This window comes from Plecotus auritus (assembly GCF_963455305.1).
Source record: "Plecotus auritus genome assembly, chromosome: 8".
Taxonomy (NCBI): Eukaryota; Metazoa; Chordata; class Mammalia; order Chiroptera; family Vespertilionidae; genus Plecotus; species Plecotus auritus.
Genome location: NC_137782.1, coordinates 35673976 through 35695591, shown reverse-complemented (window position 1 = coordinate 35695591; position 21616 = coordinate 35673976). Strand labels below are relative to the sequence as shown.

Below are 21616 nucleotides of genomic sequence, written 5' to 3'. Positions count from 1 at the left end.
CACTTTAGTAACTATGTCCTACAATATAAAGCAGCAGATGTGCCTTGCAATTTCCATGTCAGAACGCCACAACATACCTCTCACAGTATTGTCCTTCATAGCCCAGCACACAGGTGTCACAGCGGAAATCGTGATCACCTTCCAAGACACAAGTGGGACTAAAACTGAAAGAAAAACAATGTGTTTTGAATTTTCAGATATACTATTTCAGCTCTTTCTCGTGGGACTTGTTCATTACTCTTAGGGTACAAGACACTGTCCTGAAAATTAAATGATTACAGTGCACAGTTAGACAAGGTTTTTAGGGCTTACAATATATTGAGCAAAAATATACTGGGGAAAATAAACATGTAATCAGTACTTGTGCACCTCCTGTATCCAAAAGACACTCTTAGACCCCTGTCCAGTGACAACCATGTGAGGGGAAGGAAGCAGATCTTACAGATTTCCCCTGATTAGTCACTAAACAAGAAAGCTTCCCAGGTGAAGGATCTTGTTCTGAAATTTAGGTGGAGAATTATCTGATTCAGTGGTCGGCAAACTGTGGCTCGCGAGCCACATGCGGCTCGTGAGCCGTGGTTTGCCGCTCTATTGACTAATGAGTTTGCCGACCACTGGATCCGATAGGGGCTTAATCACAAGGAACAACAACAGCCTGTAATTATTGGAATCGAGAGTCTAGGTCAGTGGTCGGCAAACTTATTAGTCAACAGAGCGGCAAATTGCAGCTCGCAAGCCGCAGTTTGCCGACCACTGATCTGACTTATTAGATGAAAAGGTGATTAGAGAGAGCTGTACACGATGACTATGAGTAAGCACGAAAACCAGCAGGGAGAAGAGAGCGGGACAAATGCTGGTGAATATAATGGGCTGCAACGACAGGCAAGTAGGAACAGTGGGGCAAAGAAAAGTGAAGAGTGGGGGTGAAATTCGAAAATAAATGGACCTAAAAGTAGGGAGTCGTGTGAAGGACAATTTGAAGCAAAATGATAGAGCTGCTCAGAGTTTAATATCCACTTGGATAATGGATCCCCACAGTCATGGATTTCTGCTTTTGGCTTATTCCTTTCTTTTCAACCTCTGCCTCCACATTTTAAATTACCAATGCACCATGCACCATCTAGAGGCTCAGCTGGGTACTGCAAACCATTGATAAAAAACCACCTGGGCAGTCTGGGGTTTGGGGCCAGTTAAGAGAAGTTCCAAGAATGAGTTCCAAGATTCTCTATCAGCCCTACTTCACTTTTGAATTTTTTCCTCCTTAAACGGCAAAGGGACACACTTCAGTGGAAACGTAAGATGTGTGGAAAACAAAGCATGCATTTTAGGGCCCTTCAGGTACCTAGCACATTACAAATGTCCACAGGCTCTTCCTAGCAGTGTAAACTGAAAGTCATTATCATAGGCTCTGGGGATGGTTAGAACCTTTTTTGACTGAAAAAGTAAAATATTCAAACATTACAGAAATGTCTTCCAAACATTTCTCTGGGCACATACAGCCATGGAGCTATGGATATGAATATACATATGAATATAAACTTTTTCCCAAAATAGCATCATATTATATAGTCACACTTAGGTAATTAATTGGCCATTTCTCCAATTTTGTACATATAGATATACCTTATTTTTTTCTCAGTGTTTGTGAAATATTTCACTCTAGGTATGTACCACAATGTCTATCCATTCCCTGTAGACAGCATTTCAGTTCCTCCCCAGTTTCTCAGGAGTATAAGCAATGATAAAATGTATCCATCTTTACACACATATGCAAGTATTTCTGTAGTTTAGATTATAGGAGTGGAATTGAGTCAAATTTTATATACAGATTTAATACAAAACATTAATGGTAACAATAAATTTTAGGGTGCTTAATAGTTTACAAGGAAAGTTTACACAGTGCCTCTCATTTGGTATTCACCGTCAAGCATCGCTTTCTTGGAGATAATAGAAGATAGAAGATTCAAATATTGAAAAGAAAACTTCATTTTAGTATACTAAATGTGTGTATTTGATCTTTCTGTGTTCAATGCCGTGTCAAATATTCTAAGCAATGATAAAATGATATTTATGAATTACAATTTTCATTAAAACCAAAGAGGACCCACAGATATTCCAACTTCCACTTAAAATCTCTGGTTCTTTTTGGTGTGCAGATAATTCTACACAATCATCATGAGTGCCAGGTAGAACCTGGCCCCAATTTCATCACAATGTAGCATTTCTACATTTCATCAATCGTCACCCAATATAAATTCTAAACCTGTTCACTTACACTAAATAGGAACATAATTCCTTATATCATTATTCATAGAAATAATAATTCACCTCCTGGCACACTGGAAACATAGGTTGGAGGCTAAAATTGGTCTTAAAAAACACACCAAAAGAAACCCCAACAACCTGAAAGTCCTTTCTTTAATTGGTTCCATTTTCACACCCCAATACCAACACAGATACTTTGCTTTTGAAAAGATTCTCTTCAAGTGCTTGTGAGAATTGAACACTTTTTCTAAAATTAGCCTTTCTCAACCCATGGAGAATATTAATTAAAATAGACCATGTACAGACCCTGGGAACTGGGGCTGAAAACGGAATCACCCCCAGCTTCAGTGGGGCAGGTGTGCAGCGCATCTGCACAAGCTCACCTGGCAGGGCCGCTGTGAGGACAGGTGCACAGAGAGCAGTCGGTGGCTGAGCCCGTCACCTTCCCATAGTACCCGGGAGCACACACATCACAGTGGTCACCAGACGTGTTATCGCCGCAGTTCTGGGGCCCCATGTTTAAGAAGAGTGAAAACAGGAAGTTGTTAGAAATCATCCTTATCTGGTAACAGGTAAGCACCACCATGTTTCATGTCCGTTTATTTTTAAATCTTAGGGAAGGGAGCATTTCTTCAAGTTTATTAAATCATGGAAACATTTCCCACTCTGTGGCCTTCTTTCATTATAAAACTGTACTTACCCAGTAGAGCCTAGAAATTACTAATACATTCTTCTTATGGAAAATATCCACAGAGCAGCTAGCTTTTGATCCTTAAAATTTGAATCTAAAATATATAGTGATTTAAAGGGATCTGAAGCACACTGGCTTTGCACATGGTTGGGGTTCAATGATCACATGTAGGGAGTTGAAAGAGCAAAAATGAATGAATAAATGACATGGGAAATAGATGTGAGGGAAGAAAACGCAGGGTTTTAGAGCAGCACCAATAGACTCCTGCAATAACCAAATCATTTCTGGTTAAATTTTATGCCATCATTTGGACCTAAAAGTAGGCTATTAAAAACATTTAACCTATAAGACCAACCAGTTCTTGACATCGAGTCCAACACAAAACCTGCCTTTGTCTGGCCTTGGGCACTGGACTGGGTCTGACTCAGTGACAGAAGCCACTGAACAAATGCACTACCTCAGGCTTTATAGTGGGAAGCAAGAGAGGATGTAGAGAGAAACCTTTTTATATGTTTGAAAAACTACTTTGACATTTTTCTTATTAAAAATGATTCCAGTATTTTTATTTTAAAATTGTATTCCTACTTTACCTGATGAAAATAAATTTTACTGGGACCCAGTTGGCCCCTAAAACTGGCATCTCTTTAGAAGTATAATTTGCAACCACTCTCTTAAAAAGAAAATGTGTGTAAAAGTTGTATATATATACTAGAGGCCTAGTGCATGAAATTCGTGCACTGGGGGGCGGAGGGGGAAGAGGGTCCCTCAGCCCATCCTGTGCCCTCTCGCAGTCCAGGAGGCCCCAGAAGGGAGCAGGCCTAAGCAGTCAGTCAGACATCCTTAGTGCTGCTGCAGAGGCAGGAGAAGCTCCCGCCACCACCTTTGCCTTCTGGCTGAGCAGTGCTCCCCCTGTGGGAGCGCACTGACCACCGAGGGCAGCTCCTGCAATTGAGTGTCTGCCACCTAGTGGTCAGATTGCATCATAGCAACCAATCGTTCTGCCGTTAGGTTAATTTGCATATTAGCCTTTTACAGGTATGTATATAGATAGATATAGATAGATATATAGATATAGATATAGATATAGATGTAGATACAGATATAGATATGGGTATGGATATAGATATGGATATGAATATGGATATAGAGATAGAGATATGGCTGTTAAAGAATAAATATTAGATGGTGAACAGGACTGAAGCAGACTTTTTGGTTTTTGATTGGTAATACCAACTCCAACATTAAAAGCTCCCCCTAACATATGAGCTCCCTGGTTTCCAAGCCCTTGCCCAAAGAGTGGCAAGCAAATAAGAACATGTTCATGGGAACTGACAGGTGGGATGAGTTGGTTGCTATGGGAAATGCACAGAGAACCTGTCAATTTTTCAACTGGAAAAGGGCTGAGTCCTATCACTTGGAAGAAAATAGCTGGGGAGAGGGACCCCCAGGGTATCTCTCTGCTCATTGGTTTCCCCACCCCCTTTCAGATCACATTTCTGATCAGTCTCTTCTATGATAATACCAAAGGCCCAGTGACATGAAGAGGGAGGAACATCCTACATGCTGGATGACAAAATCATATCCAAAAGGTCTTGACGCCCACCTATACTCTCACAAATGCTTAGAGAGTGCTTAAGAGACTTTGTCAAATGGAAATGAATGGTTGTACTGCACCACAAAAGAGGTCTCACAGATAAGACTGAAGAAGAAGGTAAGGTCCCAAGTTCAAAGAGCAAGGCCCCACGTGCTGAACTTGTGGAAAGAATGTAAGCATCTTAGTGTATGGTCGGTTTGGGACGGGCAGTAGTGACTGGGCATTGGGCCCTGAGCATGCTTTCAGTCAGATGCTGGCCTCACACCTCAGAATGGTGAATGGACGCAGAACCATCACAGGTGACCAGCATGTGCATGTACCCTGAGGGTGTCTGACTAAGAGGGCTGAATACTCAGAGCCTGTGGACACGTGGAAGAAGAGTCTTGTCCAGTGTTTTTACCAATTACTTGTTAAGATACTGCCACTTTTCATGACCACATTTGAGCTAGTTTCTTGTCTCCATGACTCCAAATACTAAAACTGTACCAACGGGCAGATGATCCAAGGGCACCAGTCCCAGGAGCAATCAGGGCTGCCCAAAGATGAGTTGAGCTGTTGTGCGAGTGAGCTGGAGGTGTGTACATATACATTAAAAAACCGCTTGGCATGGATATTGTAGTTTAGTCTTAAGATCTGAAGGGACTCTGACAAAAACAGGTCTGTTGCAGCCCTGAACTTCCAAGCTCTAAGCCCAGACACCATTTTCTGTTAGAATGGGTTTTGGTTATAGTAATTAGCAATACCTTGTAGGGACAAGCATAGAACACAGATCTTCCATAAAAAAGGGGGAACAGCAAGAAACAAAATGTGTTCTGCTCAACCCTGTGATTTATAATCTACATTTATAATCTTTTGTCCAGTCTTCTGGCATTATGCATGTCCACTGTGGTGTTACTGCAAAATTAACAGGCCCAGGGGAGGTCTCCTAGGGGTTCCAGGTCACATCTGGCCAACCATTCCCCAAGCAGGGAAGTGTCTGGAAGCTATCCATCATGGTTTATGCTGGGAAGACTGCCACAATCTTTCATGTTCTTTCCTAGTACAAATCAACAAGTCAGCTGAAGATCTTGGAACTTTGTTCTGGTGAACTCAGGCCAGGAAAGGCAAGGTCATAATTTAATGTCCTGGGAGTATCTAATCTTGTTAGAATAGTTAGCTGCAAATGCAGTCTGAAAGAACTGATCAACTTTTTAAACTGTTCATGTGACCTCTGTCCTTATGATTAGCCAAGGGACCTTCCCACTTAATTACATCTCACTTTATGTTGCCTGAAATCAATTCTCCTTAAATCCTCAGATGATATTTTCCCCCTTTCTCTATTAGCACTCCCTTTTGCCTGGAGCATAAGCTGATTAGAATGAATAAATTTTTCTTAATAGTGTTGCAGCTATTTGCATCCTCATTAAGTCCATTTTACCTTGGATGACTGGAATAATTCTTTAATTCCACATATATAATGGGGTTAGCAAAGGTTAACACATATCTTTTAATTAAGAAAAACCGGAGGAGAAACCAAGATGGCGGCATAGGTAAGCACCTAAACTGCTGCCTCGCACAACAATTTCAAAACTACAACTAAAAGACAGAACGGACACCATCCAGAACCACAGGAAAGCTGGCTGAGTGAAAATTCTACAACTAGAAGGAAAGAGAAAAGCTCACAGAGAATTGGAGGTACGGCAAAGGGTCTTTGTGCGCGCAGAGAGGAAGGGCGGCTGAGAGCCTGGCTGACTTTCTCTGGCGGAAGGAAGAAGGAAGCCCCCGACCACACTGAACCCCAGTTCTGACTGCACTGAACCCCAGTTCCAGGCGAGCCCCTGGGGACCCACGCTCTTACGGGGGGAGTCTGGACTCTCGGGCGGAGACTCGGGAGCCGGGGAAGGCGGAGGACTGAAAGCGTGCACGCGCCAGTGCGCACAAAGGCTGCAGAGGTTGCCACAGGCTTTCCCTAGTGGAAGGGAGTCAGAGGCTCCTGAATGCACTGAGCCCCAGTTCTGACTGCAGTGAACCCCAGTTCCAGGCGAGCCCCTAGGGACCCACTCTCTTGTGGGGGGAGTCTGGACTCTTGGGCAGAGACTCCGGAGCCGGGGAAGGCGGAGGACTGAAAGCGCGCACGCACGCCAGTGCGCACAAAGGCGTGGAAGGGAGTCGGAGGTTTCTGACTCCACTGGGCCCCAGTTCTGACTGCACTGAACCCCGGTTCCAGGCGAGCCCCTGGGGACCCACGCTCTTGTGGGGGGAGTCTGGACTCTCGGGTGGAGACTCAGGAGCCGGGGAAGGCGGAGGACTGAAAGTGCGCGCGCGCGTGCCAGTGCGCACAAAGGCTGTGGAGGTTGCCACAGGCTTTCCCTAGTGGAAGGGAGTCAGAGGTTCCTGACTGCACTGAACCCTGGTTCCAGGCAAGCCCCTGGGGACCCACGCTCTTGTGGGGGGAGTCTGGACTCTCCGGCAGAGACTCAGGAGCCAGGGAAGGTGGAGGTCTGAAGGCGCGCACGTGCGCACAAGAGTAAGGCTGACAGGAAGCCAAGACTGAGACTCCACCCCATCCAAGCTAAGCACAGAGGCTATTGCAATTTGGCAAGTCTAATCCTATAAGGCTGTCTCCAGCACCAAACTTCTCCCAGCATAGACACAGCTGATCCTTACAGCCAACTGGCCTGGAGGTCAATTCTTCCCAGTGATACCAACAACAATCAAGACTTAATTACAACAAGGCTGTACACACAGTCCACAAAGGGGTGCACCAAGAGTGTCCACCTCAGGTTAACTGGGGAGGCAGACCCACTGGGCCATATTGGAAACCTAGCACACAAATCTACCTTACCAACTCAGGGAAGAGTGAAAATGCGGCATCAAAGAATCAGATCACAAACGAAAGAAATGGAGGAAAACAAACGACTGGATATAGAATTCAAAACCACGGTTATAAGGCTTTTTAAGAATATCGTAGAAAAGGCCGATAAATACAATGAGACCCTCGAAGATATGAAAAAGGACCAACTAGAAATTAAACATACACTGACTGAAATAAAAAATATTATACAGAGACCCAAAAACAGACAAGAGGAACACAAAAATCAAGTCAAAGAATTGAAACACAAAGAAGCAAAAAACACTCAACCGAAAAAGCAAAAAGCAAAAAAAAAAAATCCAAAAAGTTGAAGATAGTGTAAGAAGACTGTGGGACAACTTCAAGCGTACCAACATCAGAATTATGGGGGTGCCAGAAGAAGAGAGAGAGCAAGATACTGAAAACCTATTTGAAGAAATAATGACTGAAAACTTCCCCCACCTGGTGAAAGAAATAGACTTACAAGTCCAGGAAGCGCACAGAACCCCAAACAAAAGGAATCCAAAGAGGACCACACCAAGACACATTATAATTAAAATGCCAAGAGCAAAAGACAAAGAGAGAATATTAAAAGCAGCAAGAGAAAAACAGTTAATTACCTACAAGGGAGCACCCATACGACTGTCAGCTGATTTCTCAACAGAAACTATGCAGGCCAGACGGGAGTGGCAAGAAATTTTCAATGTGATGAATAGCAAGAACCTACAACCAAGATTACTCTACCCAGCAAAGCTATCATTCAGAATTGAAGGGAAGATAAAGAGCTTCACAGATAAGAAAAAGCTAAAGGAGTTCATCACCACCAAACCAGTATTATATGAAATGCTGAAAGGTATTCTTAAAGAAGAGGAAGAAGAAAAAAGTAAAGAGAAAAATTATGAACAACAAATACATATCTATGAACAAGTGAACCTAAAAATCAAGTGAATTAAAAACCTGAGGAACAGAATAATCTGGTGAATATAATAGAATCAGGGGCATAGAAAGGGAGTGGACTGATAATTCTCAGGGGGAAAGGGGTATGGGGGGGTTCATGAAGTGACTGGACAAAAATCATACACCTATGGATGAGGACAGTGGTGGGGAGGTAAGGGCAGAAGGTGGGGTGGGAACCGGGTGGAGGGGAGCTATGGGGGGAAAAAGGAGAAATAATGGTAATAATCTGAATAAAGATTTATTTAAAAAAAAAAAACCATGAAGTATTTCAGTTTCTAAATTCACCTATGCACTGCTGTAATGTAGCAATTTCCCTTGTAGAAACTGCTTTTAAATTCCACATATGAAAGATGCTTCTCAGTAAAAGAAGAGGAAGGCAGATCTAGTGTGACTGAAGGCCAGTTGGTCCTCATTCCTCTGGGCCACAACCAGGACCCCTAATGCTTCCAGTGTGTCTCTCTTGGTGGGCAGTCCATTTTTCTTCAATAAGTTATTTTACATGAGGCAAGTTAGCCTTGGAACAATTTATACAATTTACCAATGTTTCCACATGTTATTATAAAGGATGAGGTTTTAGGAGTAGGGAAAGAGTATCATATTATTCTATGTTATCAATAAGGCCATGACAACTTAAGCAAAATCATGAGCACGAGAGTTCGTGCTCAATCTGGGCCACAAGACTTCTGTCTGGGTCACGTGGTCCCTTACAGTGATTAGAGTTCTCCTCATGACCCTGAGACCTCGCGAGCTGCGGTTTGCCGCTCTGTTTACTAATGAGTTTGCCGAGCACTGGTCTAGGGGAAGGTGTCTGAGAAGCAAATGCATACTAAGACAGCCACGAGAATAGAAATTGTTTACAAATGCAAACAGAGTGCAGAGAAATACATTTTTAACATTGGCATTAACTTATTTTAATACTTCCAGGTGACTCTTCATTTTTTTTTTAAATATGTTTTTGCTGACTTTAGAAAGAGAAGAAGGGAAAGGGATAGAAAGACACATCGATCAGCTGCCTCTTGCACTCCCCCTAATGGGGATTGAGCCCACAACCCGGGCATGTGCCCTGACCAGGAATCGAACTGGTGACTTCTTGGTTCATGGGTTGATGCTCAACCACCGAGCCACATGGCTGGGCTGACTCTTCAAATTCTATGATGTCAAGTTCTCATCTACTGTGACTATAACCACTGGCACCGTTAAGTATAAGCAAGGCCCACTTAGCCAATTTCCAAACTGATGCCTGCAAACAAATTCAAGGAAGCAACATTTTTAAAGAATTTCCATTAGCAATCTCAGACCACTTAGTTAAAACCTTTCTGAAGAAAATACATGTGTATCTTACATTTAGCTAAATGTAAGCTCTCTCTAAACCAAGGGACCGGTGTGACTTTGAACCAGAAATTTCAATGCTCACTGCCTACCCTGATTCCAACTTTCAGGCAAGCACCCCCCCAAACATACCAGACACTTCCCCGTTTCAGGGTCACAGGTGTCGCTGTGGTTGTTACAGTTGCAGGGCACACAAGGAGCAAGCAGAAGGCGAGGTCCCCTGTCACCACCTTCCGGCAGTTTCCCTCTGTAGTAACCAGGTGCACAGTCCTGAGGGTATGCAAAAGGAAAGAAAATGAATAAAAATCCGATTTTAAATTGGGCAAAAAGTTTGAGTAGGCATTTCTCCAAAGACACACAAATGGCAATGAACACATGAGAAGATGCTCAACATTACAAATCACTAGGGAAATGCAAATCAAAACCATGACACACCACCTCACACCATTAGGATGGCTACTATAAAACAACAACAAAAACACAGAAAAGAACAGGTGCTGGGGAGGAAGTGGAGAAACTGGAACCTGTGCTTTGTGAGAGGGGACATAAAATGGTGGAGTACTGTGGAGAGCAGTGTGGCAGCTCCTCAAAACGTAAAAACAGAACTACCACATGACCTAGCGATCCGACTGAAAAGCTAGGCTTGGAACTGAAAGCAGGTTTGGAAAGATATTTGTATACCCATGTTCATAGCAGCATTATTCACAATAGCCAAAAGGTGAAACAACCTAAGTATCTTATTGGTGGATGAATGGAGAGACAGAACATAGTCTATACATACAACAGAATATTTTCCAGCCTTAAAGTGAAGCACATCCAGATACATTGTGTGGCATGAATTAACCTTGAATACATTATGCTAAGTAAATGAGCCAGTCATAAAAAGATAAATACTGTCTTTTGGTTCCACTCATGTGAGGCAATTACAGTAGTCACATTCATAGATAGAGAAAACAGAGTGGTGGTTGCCAAGGACTGGTAAGAAGGAAATGGGAGTTAGTGTCTAATGAGCACAGAGTTTTAGTTTTGCCAGGTATAATTCTAAAGATTGGCTATACATCACTGTGAGTGTACTTAACCTTACAAAACTGTACACTTTAAGATGGCTAAAATATGTTTATACATATTTTACCACATTAAAAAAATTAAGGGAAAAATAATATGACACGCATGCATTCTGTTCATCACTTAGAGCTGCTATAACAAGCATATTTCAACCCAAAACCAGGACATGGACTTGCATCCCAGTCTCCCCACCTGACATGAGAATCCAGCTGTGCCAGGAGGGCAGAGACACTTCTCTAACAGCAAGGCCGCCTCCCTCCCCGGGGGCAGCTCATCAGCCTTTCTGCCGACCTCCAGGGAAATGTTTGAGATCCTGGGAAACCGTTGTGTTAAGAAGGATGAGAGAAAACACCAATTTTTAGAAAGACATGTCCTAGAAACAGCGCAGCAAGTAATGAAATTTGCACATATATTACAGCCGCACTTTCCTCAGGATTACAAAGGAAATGTGTGAAAGCACGTTCATACTGTCCTTACACAGTGGAGGTTCTCAGGCCACATTTTAGACTTAAAAATCGTGTTACTGCCCTGGCTGGGTGGCTGTTTGTTGGAGCATCCTCCCACACACCAAAAGGCTTGGGGTTCAATTCCCAGTCAGGACACATACTTAGGTTGTAGGTTCAATCCCTGGTCAGGGTGCATATAGGAGGCAACAGATTAATGTTTCTCTCTCTCCCTGTCCCTTCCTCTAAAATCAATAAAAACATGTCCTTGAGTGAGGATAAAAAAAAAATAGTGCTACAGAAAATATACTTGAAAGAGCTCCTGAAATACCAGTTGGGCCAAAAGTTAGTGGCCTCCTTTATGGGTTAAGTGAGCAGGTGACAGCATTATTGATATGTTACTTACAAAGAAATGAGCATTGCGGTTTAAGAGCAGAAAATAGCAGAACTTAAAAATATTTGTTTACATTTTTTCCTCATCTAAGATATTACCATTATGTACTTATATTTTTTTTTTAATATATTTTATTGATTATCCACAGAGAGGAAGGGAGAGGGATAGAGAGCTAGAAACATCGATGAGAGAGAAACATCGATCAGCTGCCTCCTGCACACCCCCCACTGGGGATGTTCCCGCAACCAAGGTACATGCCCTTGACCGGAATCGAACCTGGGACCCTTCAGTCCGCAGGCCGACGCTCTATCCACTGAGCCAAACCAGTCAGGGCTGTACTTATATTTTATACCCACATTGGTATGGGAGATGAATGCTCTATGTCATTTTTCATACATTTCACACTAATACTAAAATTTATTAAGGTTTTGGTGGAGAACAGAAATACCTATATTAATAAATATAGGAGGTAATGGGGGTGAAGTGAATCAAATCTCATCAAACCCCTCCACTTTGCTTTCACATAAGAAAAATATTTTTTAAATTCTAGAAGTTTCCACGTACCTGCTTTGCTGTAGCCCTTGACCATAAGATGCTTTGATGAGAATGTACTCAATGTTGCTAAGAACAGACATAAAATCTGAGCGAGTGACAGGCTTTTCAGAAACAGAATTAAAATATTTCCAATAATTCTGTGGATGGGAAAAACATTCAATGAAAAATTCAGAGTACAAATTCTCAGAAGCACACGAACTTACAAAGAAAGTGATTATTTTATGTATTTCTCCAAAAATGAGCCCAGTTCTGTGCATGTCACTAAATTTAATTAAGGAAGACCTCTTGTCACCTCCCAGGGGGCAGCAGTGCCAATCTCCTGTATCCACACATGTCACCCGTGGCAGCCACACAGTGGCCAGTCAGTCAGTATCTCCCTGTGAATGAATACACACTGCCCAGATTCAAGCAAGTCCAAAGACTTCCTACCCTTATGTCCACACAGCTAGAGAGTTGTGTACCAAGATCAAGGATTTAAATGCAATTCCCACTAAATTAACGTAAGTCTTACATCAGTGTCTTGAGAATAGGAATTTGAGTCATTTTTAGAAATCTTGCAAAACCCATTGGAATTTTGATGCCAGGCTCTCTGAGATCACTCTCTTACTAGCAGCTTACTGACATCATTATGTCCACAGCAAAGCTCACACCTTTGAGGGGCTTATATGAAAAGAGCACATGGTCACCTCTTTCATTTCAACTTCTTGCTCTCGCCTCACTCCGTTCTCTGGTGCGGGTGCATCCATGTAGATGACTTGCTTTCTGGTCTGGCCTCCTCTGATGAGCACTTGAGGCTCAAGGTTGAAGGTGCCCATGCCATTAGAGGAATAGAAGGCCACGCTGTACTTCAGTTTGCCACCATAGGCCAGGAGCTATCAAGTAGTAAATTATTGCTTACTTCACTGACACAGCATTGATTTTAAAATATTTCATTACAAGCCTGCTGCCATTTAGAAATCTTGCATCTTAAAAATACATCACATGGGTAGAATATGCTGTCTAGAATTTGCTTCCCTCTAATTCTACTTAATGACAGATTAAGTTCACTTAAGCTATAGTCCTTTCTTTGTTAAGTGATTTTTATAAAGTTTTAAAAAATTAAATTTATTGGGATAAGATTGGTTAATAACATTATATAATTTTCAGGTGTCAACATTATAATTCAACATCTGTGCATGCTTTTGTGTGCCCCCACCCAAAGGCTAGCTTCCTTCCTTTACTATACAATATTTGACCCCTTTACTCACTTCACCCTCCCCTCACCCCCTCGCCACTCATATGTGGACTATAGTACAGTTGTTTTTTAAACCACTTTATTGAGGCACAATTAGCTGTAAAAAGCCGTATATATTTAACGTATATAACTTGATGAGTTTGGGGATAAGTATATACCTGTGAAACCATCACCCCCATCACAGTCACATCCATCACCTCCCACAGCTTCCTCTTGATGACACTGACAAAGGTAAGTTCCAAAATAACAATCAATGCAGCAATGGTCCCAATTATTTTCAAGCTCCTTTGAATTACAAATTACCTATCTCTGTAGGCTCACTAGGTGTATATTTGCACATTTTAACGATCAGGGTGAATTCACATACAGATTCCAATGTTTATATAAGCAAAAATGCAAGTGATGCTTTCAAGATTCTTTCCCCCAAACGGGATGATTTCTGAGAAAGACCTTATAGGCATAGCACCCAGGCTTGTATTGAGCTTATATCAGTAAAAACAATAAATATTTCTTGAATGACTTCTTTAAGGAAGAAAAAGAGATTATGATTTGAATTTTTAAAAGACTAGAAAATTAATCCATACATTCAGGAGGATTTTTATAAATCCCCACTCGGAAGAGAAAATTAATAAGCTCTTCAGTGAAGGATAGGCCAGCACAGTCTGTAGTGATTCAAATGACACCGGTATCCCCGGGAGCGTGCACGGCTCTCGGCTGGGTGGGGGGCTCACCTGGTCTCCCTGGAACTGCTCTGGCAACCGCCAGTAAAATGGCTCTGCGTGGACGTGCCGCCGGACGGTCACAGCGTCCAGGAGCACATCAGGGGCCTGGTAATACACCCCCTGGGTCGTGCCCCCGAGGTTACTTTGAGAAACCACTCGCAGAAGAGGCTGATCTGAGCCCAGCGTTATCTAGTCATGGAAGGGAGGAAAAATGCACCTTAGAACATGACTTAAACCATACTTTTGATTTGTCAGATTCTACCACTATTTCCCAGACAAGATAGCTTCATTATTAAAACCCGAATAATGAACACTTTTCCTTTAAACTTAAACATGTGGATTAAAATGATCGGAAAGTGTTTTAAGCATTTAGGGTCAAACTGTTGCTATACGGGACAATGCTCAGTTATATAGAGACCTTCGAGATGTTGCAGTTTATCTCCTCTCCAACTAAAGCTTTTGATAGACCAGCTAAGGAGCAACACTGAATTCTTTAAGTTCTAGCTCCATATATTTCTTTGGACAGCAGAAGCAGAATTCTGATTCATAAGAAACCCAAATTAGTGTCTCAGTATTTCTGATGCCATAAAAGCAAAATTTAATGTAAGAACTTGAACTTTTCTCCTTAGCCCCACCCGAATCCCAAGGGTTCAGGCTTAAAACCAGAACATGTTAACTGCATGCCTAACTTACCGGTGTCCTCACATAACCCTCCAGCTCCGAGCAGAGCTGTGACAGCCCAAAGCAGAAGCACGGGGTGCAGCCCTGAGGGTTGTCAGCATGGAGAGCATAGGTACCGGCCCGACACTCATTGCATTGAAGGCCAAGGACATTTTCCTAAAGGGGAAGAAATAATAATAATAGACTCATTTTTACCTGAAAAAAATACATGATTTCTGAAGAAACAGACATGAAATAAACCAAACCACCTAAATAATTTTGGATCAACAAACATCTCTGAACTAGCTGTTCCTTAGGCAAGTTCGTTTACCTCTCTGAGGATCAGTTCTCTCAAAAACTTAATAAGTGACTCCCAAACATAGTTGATGACTAGAATCTTCTTGGACACTTTAGAAAAATACAGAATCCCTGATGAGAACCTCCTGGAGGGGGACCCAGAATCTTTCTGGAGGTCCCAGGTGACTCTGATGATGGGTCAGGGTGGAGAAGCATGAACCAGATCCCACCTGTTCAGACCATGTACAATAAGAACTGCTGTCATGAATAGGGAAGACAAAAGTATTCACGGATGTTTCCATTACTCCCTGGCCATAGTACGTATATGAGTTTTCCCTGCCTCATCCCCAGTCACTAATCACCACTACCGTCTGGCTTCCATCACACCAGACCCAGAGAAGGAACAGAGAAGGTGACCAATGACCTCCTTATAACAAAGCACTATGGGAAAACTAATGAAAATATGTGGAATTAAGCATGAGGTTGAAATCTTACCTCCTGGGAAAATAAGAAACACGAATTTCCTTTCGTCTTCTAGCACATACAAAGAACTAATTACTTACCAGCTCTAAAATCACAAGTCTTCTTAACCCTGTGAATCTCTTTTACCTGTATGTCCAAGACAAATCAGCTACTCAGCCAACTGAAGCACATGATAGAAAACTCAGTGTTTCTCAAATCAGTTTCATCATCTGACTTGTGATAACCAGTAAAGAGCCCATTTAAAGAATCATTCATAGTTCTAGAAGAGTCTACACAGACTCACTCAGACCTAGAAGGTAGTGTGAACTCATTAGGAGAAGCCTGAAGCCTAGCGCTTAAATAGTTAAAAGCCCAAAAGTCATAATGCTGAGTGAGAGAGAGGAAGAAAGTGAAGTGCCAAGGACCCATACCTTGCAAGAGCAGGTACCAGTTCCCTGTGCACAGCTGCAAAGACCCTGTTCCTCATCACAGGTGTCCACCACGGTCCCTCTCAGGTCACAGTCACAGGCCACACAGTCTGGAAAGTCTCTGAAACCCAGGGAGCACTGATGGCAGCTCGGTCCACCAAAGACAGGCTTACACTGGCAATGGCCAGTGAGCACATCGCACTGATGACTGGCTGACCCTCCACTACTGCAGTTGCAGGCCTGAAAGAAAACATTTAAATAAATAAAAAGGCAGCTTCTACATCTTCATGTACACACACTGGGATTACAGGAAAACACTAAATGTGGGGAAATCATACGAATGAATGGTCTCTCTCCATGTTGCCATATGGATTCACTTGCCCACATGCCAGCAGGAGGCAGGGACTGCTGGACATCTGTGCATTTTTGTGGCACATGCACATGGTGCCAAGATTGTGACCAGAAATTCAATCTGCTTAATACGTCCAAACATTCTTTAGAAGCCAAGTTAAGTTTTCCATTTTTAAAACACAAACTATATCTAAGTTTAACTGAAGAAAGTTACATAGAAAATTGGAACCCTGCCCAGCCAGCATAGCTCAGTGGTTGAGCACTGACCTATGAACCAGGATGTCATGGTTCGATTGCCTGGGTAGTGGACTCAATCCCCAGTGTGGGGCATGCAGGAGGCAGCTGATTGATGATTCTCTCTCATCATTGATGTTTCTACCTCTCTCTCCCTCTCCCTTCCTCTCTGAAATCAATAAAAATATGTATTTTTTCAAAAAGCAAATTGGAAACCTAGAAGACCAGACATAAGCCTCCCATTGAAGTGAGTTATGCCCTTATCCTGAAAGATAGCATACATTGCAGAGTATATTTTAAAGGCCCTAAAATAAATTTTTGATCTTTTAGCCATGAATTCCACAGCTAGATTCTTGAAGAAAATTTAGAATAATGTATTTTAAGGGTGCAGCTTTTTTCACTTTGATTCCTACAATCCACATTGGCTTTTAAATATAGCTATTCAACAGGTGAAAAATCAAGCTAATAGATAAAAGAATAGGAATGAAACTTGTATAGCACAGCAGTTCTCAGGTAAGAAGATGCAGAGGTCAGAGCACACACCTGGCATCCGAGCTCCAGGTCGTAGCCCCAGAATCCATCCTCACATTCTTCACATCTCACGCCTCGAGTGTGAGGTGGGCAGACACACTCCCCTGATTCTGGGTCACATGTATTCTGAGTGTGAGCGCAGTCACAGGCTACGGCAAAGACAGATGGTGGTGTTACAGGGCAGCACACCGTGGGCAACTGAAGGGGTCAAAGCTGGTCTACAAGTTACTCCCTTTTATTAATAATCCAAAAGAGACCACATGATTCCCAAGACCCCTTTTGTGTCTCATGGGAAGTGGTGGCTCCTCCCAGTCAAGAGATGCTGCTGGAAGAGAGGTCATCGGGACGCAGTAGGAGAAAGAAAAGACTGGACCAGGGTGGGTGGGGGGTGAGGGGAAAGATAGAGCCAGTATTTAGCAAGCCTGTTCTGTATGCCAAATGCTGTGTTACAGACTATGTACCACTTTAAAAATAACTCCTGGATGGAGACTATAATTAGCTTCTCCATTTTACAAAGGAGGAAACTACAGCTAAGCCAAGTTAAGTAATTAATGTAAGCTCACATAATTAGTAGAACCTGACCAAAGGTTATGGATGTGCCCAGAATAGGGAAACAGAGAAGAGGTATGGAATCCTGCATGTTAAAAAGGGGAAGAGTAAAGGCACTTCACAGACTTAGGAGTCGAGGAAGGGCCCAAAGAAATGTCTGGGGAATACGATAGAGTCTCAACGATGAATTCAAAAGCTTACGTGTACAGCCATCGTCCTGGAATGCATAGAAGCCACGCGCACACCTATCGCACCGTTTCCCAGCTACACCTGGCACGCAGTGACACTGGCCTTCCTCCGTGCAGGCGTCCGACAGGGAGCCTGATGGGCTGCAGTTACAGGGCAGGCAGCCGAGCCCTGAGTCCAACCCATAATAGCCATGCTGTTTCACAAAAGGGGCAGAAATGTGGAAGCAAAACACGTTTTAACAAGTGACTGACAGTATTAGAATGTTTTCCAAATCAAACATAGCATGTTTCATAGAATCATAAAGTGTCCGTGACCTCATTCTTTTGTAAACTGCATATTAGTACACTCTCCCTAGATAGAGACGCACAGCACAACCAGTCGTGTTGGGGCCTTAGCTCTAACCAGCAGTCACGGATTCCCTGTATTTGAACCAAGGTCAAGGTGTCAATTATAGACAAGCTAACAGGTACTTTAATTGCATGCAATGACCGCAGGCATCTTACCAAGCACTGGTCACACTGCTGTCCGGTCACACGTGCTCTGCAGCTGCACAGCCCGGTCTCAGGATGGCAGACGTCAGAAAGGGAGCCCTTCGCATGGCATTCACAGGCTGGCGCACACAAACATACTGTTCACTTCCCGTACGGTTACAGTGAGATCCCACAGTCCCCAAAGGAAAATTTGTAAACATTCGTATTTTAGGTCACAAAACTTAAAAAAACATACATATATTACTTTGCAATAACTTTAAATATTTAGTATTTTTCTGAAGAGTAAGCAAAAATAGGGTTGGTAGAAGAAATCATCACAGAGAAAAAAACTACTGAAGCTATTAAAATAATAATTAGCAAACTAACTTGACCAATTTCATCAATTCCTTGAAATTTTAAAAATGAACCACTAATGTATATCCACAAAGTTTCATTAAAAAATATGCAATGAAGATTTCAAAATCAACTTAACCATTTGCTCTCATTCCAATTATATCTATTTTAAAGCTCAGCTATGCCAATGTAGATAAATATTATATTCCATAATTTAATGAAAAATATTTCCCTGTTCTAACTCATGAGTCATTTGTAGTTCGAATATACTTACCTTCAGGCCAGACTTTTCCGTCTTATCTACAATTACAATGTTGATGAGACAGCTACAAAATCCCCCACCTTTTAAAGTGATGCAATTTAATGGGTCCAAGAAATGTTTAATTGATATTCATTCCACAGCTGTCAATATGCTCTTTACAAAAAAATGTTTGATAAGCGCACTGACAAAATATCCCAGGGACATATACTATTTATGAATACTTGGATTCAGCAAATGCACCACCTCTGTCATATGGTACAGTGATGTGAAGAAGAAAAACTGCTGAATATCTTAAGCGCAGGCACACCCATGTGGCAGCACACTGCAGTGGGAGGCAGAGCCCTGGAGACAATGGGAGTTGGAAGGCAGAAGGTCAGAGGAAGGTGGGATTTGCCTCCTTGACTGACTATGGCCAACCACCAGGCCTCTCTGTCACTGGAGGTTTGCTCTGGTGTAAGTGGGATGCTAACAGCTCCTGGGAGGCCTATGAAGTGCTGTGGGCCCCATTCATGGCTGCCTATTCCTGCTCTGTCCATTCCTGTAGCCAAACTGTGAACACACCACTAACTCTTTCTATTAAACATGCCTTTTTATTTCCTGCATTTCTGCTGCTTTGCCTTCTGGGATCTTACAGACTGTCCCTCCCAGGGCTTGTCAATTCCTAGAGACAGTGAAGAGCTACAACACCTTCCATATGCGCGCCAGCCAATCCAGAGCCCACACTGCCTTCATTACTGGGCTCTCAAGTTCATCTGGGCTCTCACATCCCACTATCCACCTGCCCTAATCACCCCAGGGCCATGCCTGAGATAGCTAGGGGCAGCCCCTATGCCCCCAAATCTGCTGAAATCACTGAAACCAACCAATTCTAAACCTGTTTACCCTGCCTCATCCTTTCCTCCTCTGGAAACCACAAGAAAGGCTCTAGCCCACATGTTCCCTCCTGACCAACGGGGGTGCTTCCCACTTGGCAACCCCATGCTGGCACCTGTGAGTAACAAACTATGTCCTCAATGCTAGTTGTCTCGGATCTGCTGGCCTTGCCATACCTAAACAATAATAAAGCCCGTATTTCAAACATTCCTCAGCGACCAACCATCCTCAAGGGTCTCCCACTGAAAACACACCACACTCACACACACACACACACACACACACACACACACACACCCTTAACTTTCCAAGGTTCCATCTCCCTGATGCCTATCCTCTCCCTCCCTTCTCCTTAGCAGGCTCTGTCCTGGCACCTTATCTGCTAAAACACCTCCCCCAGAGCCTCCAGGGACTTCCCAAGTGCAAGTTCCGTGAGGAAATTCTGTCTTCATCTTGCCATACCTTTCTTCGGGCTGGGACCTTCTGACCACTCTCTCTCTTTGGGAGCTCTCTTAGCAAGGTTTCTGGACACCCACTCATCGGTTTCTCCCTGTTTTTCCCTCTGTGCCTCCCCCTCTGTGTCTCACATACCGCTTCCCCTTCCTCTGGGGAAAATTCAAAGTTTATTCCAAGTATGATCATCACAAAACATTGATGATGCTGATAACAAATCATGTTTATCACACTATGTGCCAGTCAGTTTGCGCCTGTCAGATTCCAGGCAATATTTCATTTAATCTTTGTAACAAACTTAGGAGGAAAGCACTATAATTTTCCACATGAAATCTAAACCTTAGAAAGATATGGAACTTGTCATAGGTCACACAACTTCTACATCCTTCTATAACAATTAGAATACCGATTATTAATTTAAAAATTGTTCATGTTAGGAATAATGCTAATTTAAAATAGTTGCCAATTATAATGTCTAGAATTTCAAATTTGTTATCCTTTTGACTTCTCAGAAAGATCTTAATATATACATATGATTATGTCCATTTTATGTATAAGAAATAGTGGCTCAGAGAGGTTAATACATTTGCCTGATGCTACACAGTTGGTCAGTAATCAACCCTGGACTCTACCCTACGTTAGTCAGACTCCAAAGCCTAAGAGCGCCCCATAGGTGCTTCTCCTCTACACCATCATGTGTAGCTCCCCAAAAGACTTGGATCATAAATTTCCAGCTCCTGTCGCAGTACTTAGAAATGCAGGAAATAAAAAGTGCCTGGGAAGTAATAGATACTTAATAAATGGCCAAGATGAAAAGAAACAACATGAGAACTGTAAAAGCATTCCATAAACTTCGAAGCTTTATAAAAATACAAGTTATCACATGTATCTATATGATTAGATTGATATGATAAACAATCAGATGGTAAGCTATCAAGGTGGCCACACTGCTGAAGATCAGGTTGATTGGCTCAGGACTAAAAACCTTGTTCTGTGGATGTGTGCCTGTAAAAATATTTTTCTGTATCTCTAGCACCCTCTTGTGTCTCTACATTGTAATAGCATAGGAGGCCTTCCGCATTTATAGGAAATTATCCAAAACATTTTTCTAATTGACATTTTAGATCTTTCACTCTTTCACAAACTGTGCAAAAAAAAAAAAAAAAAAAAAAAATCTGAGAGCTGTCTTGGCCTTTGGGCTTTAATTCTGTCATTTGGGACACGGGAAAATCTACTTTTCCTCAATGAGTGATTCTACCTGATCCATAACTTCAAGGGCCTAAGCAGAACCCTGCAGGGCAATGTGGGATTGCTGGGTCAGGCACAGACCCCTAAGACATGCCAGTTTCCAGGGCTAGAGTCTCCCTATTTCCCACGCCCCATCTGGAAATCCCATCTGCTTCATGAAACCCCTTAGCACCTCC

At 42.6% G+C, this 21616-nt stretch overlaps 1 protein-coding gene across 1 annotated transcript in view; it reads right to left on the bottom strand.

Moving 5' to 3' along the window:
* Positions 1-21616, bottom strand: part of LAMA1 (laminin subunit alpha 1) — a gene marked incomplete at its 5' end in the record, with an annotated part of 154073 nt that overhangs the window by 53966 nt on the left and 78491 nt on the right. The window contains 12 exons of the mRNA XM_080683787.1: positions 78-164; positions 2649-2770; positions 9799-9936; positions 10924-11044; positions 12133-12260; positions 12810-12995; positions 14089-14268; positions 14773-14916; positions 15930-16166; positions 17055-17191; positions 17793-17973; positions 18284-18390. Of these exons, the coding sequence (XP_080539913.1) occupies positions 78-164; positions 2649-2770; positions 9799-9936; positions 10924-11044; positions 12133-12260; positions 12810-12995; positions 14089-14268; positions 14773-14916; positions 15930-16166; positions 17055-17191; positions 17793-17973; positions 18284-18390 (1768 nt within the window). The remainder of the gene's footprint in view (positions 1-77; positions 165-2648; positions 2771-9798; positions 9937-10923; positions 11045-12132; positions 12261-12809; positions 12996-14088; positions 14269-14772; positions 14917-15929; positions 16167-17054; positions 17192-17792; positions 17974-18283; positions 18391-21616) is intronic.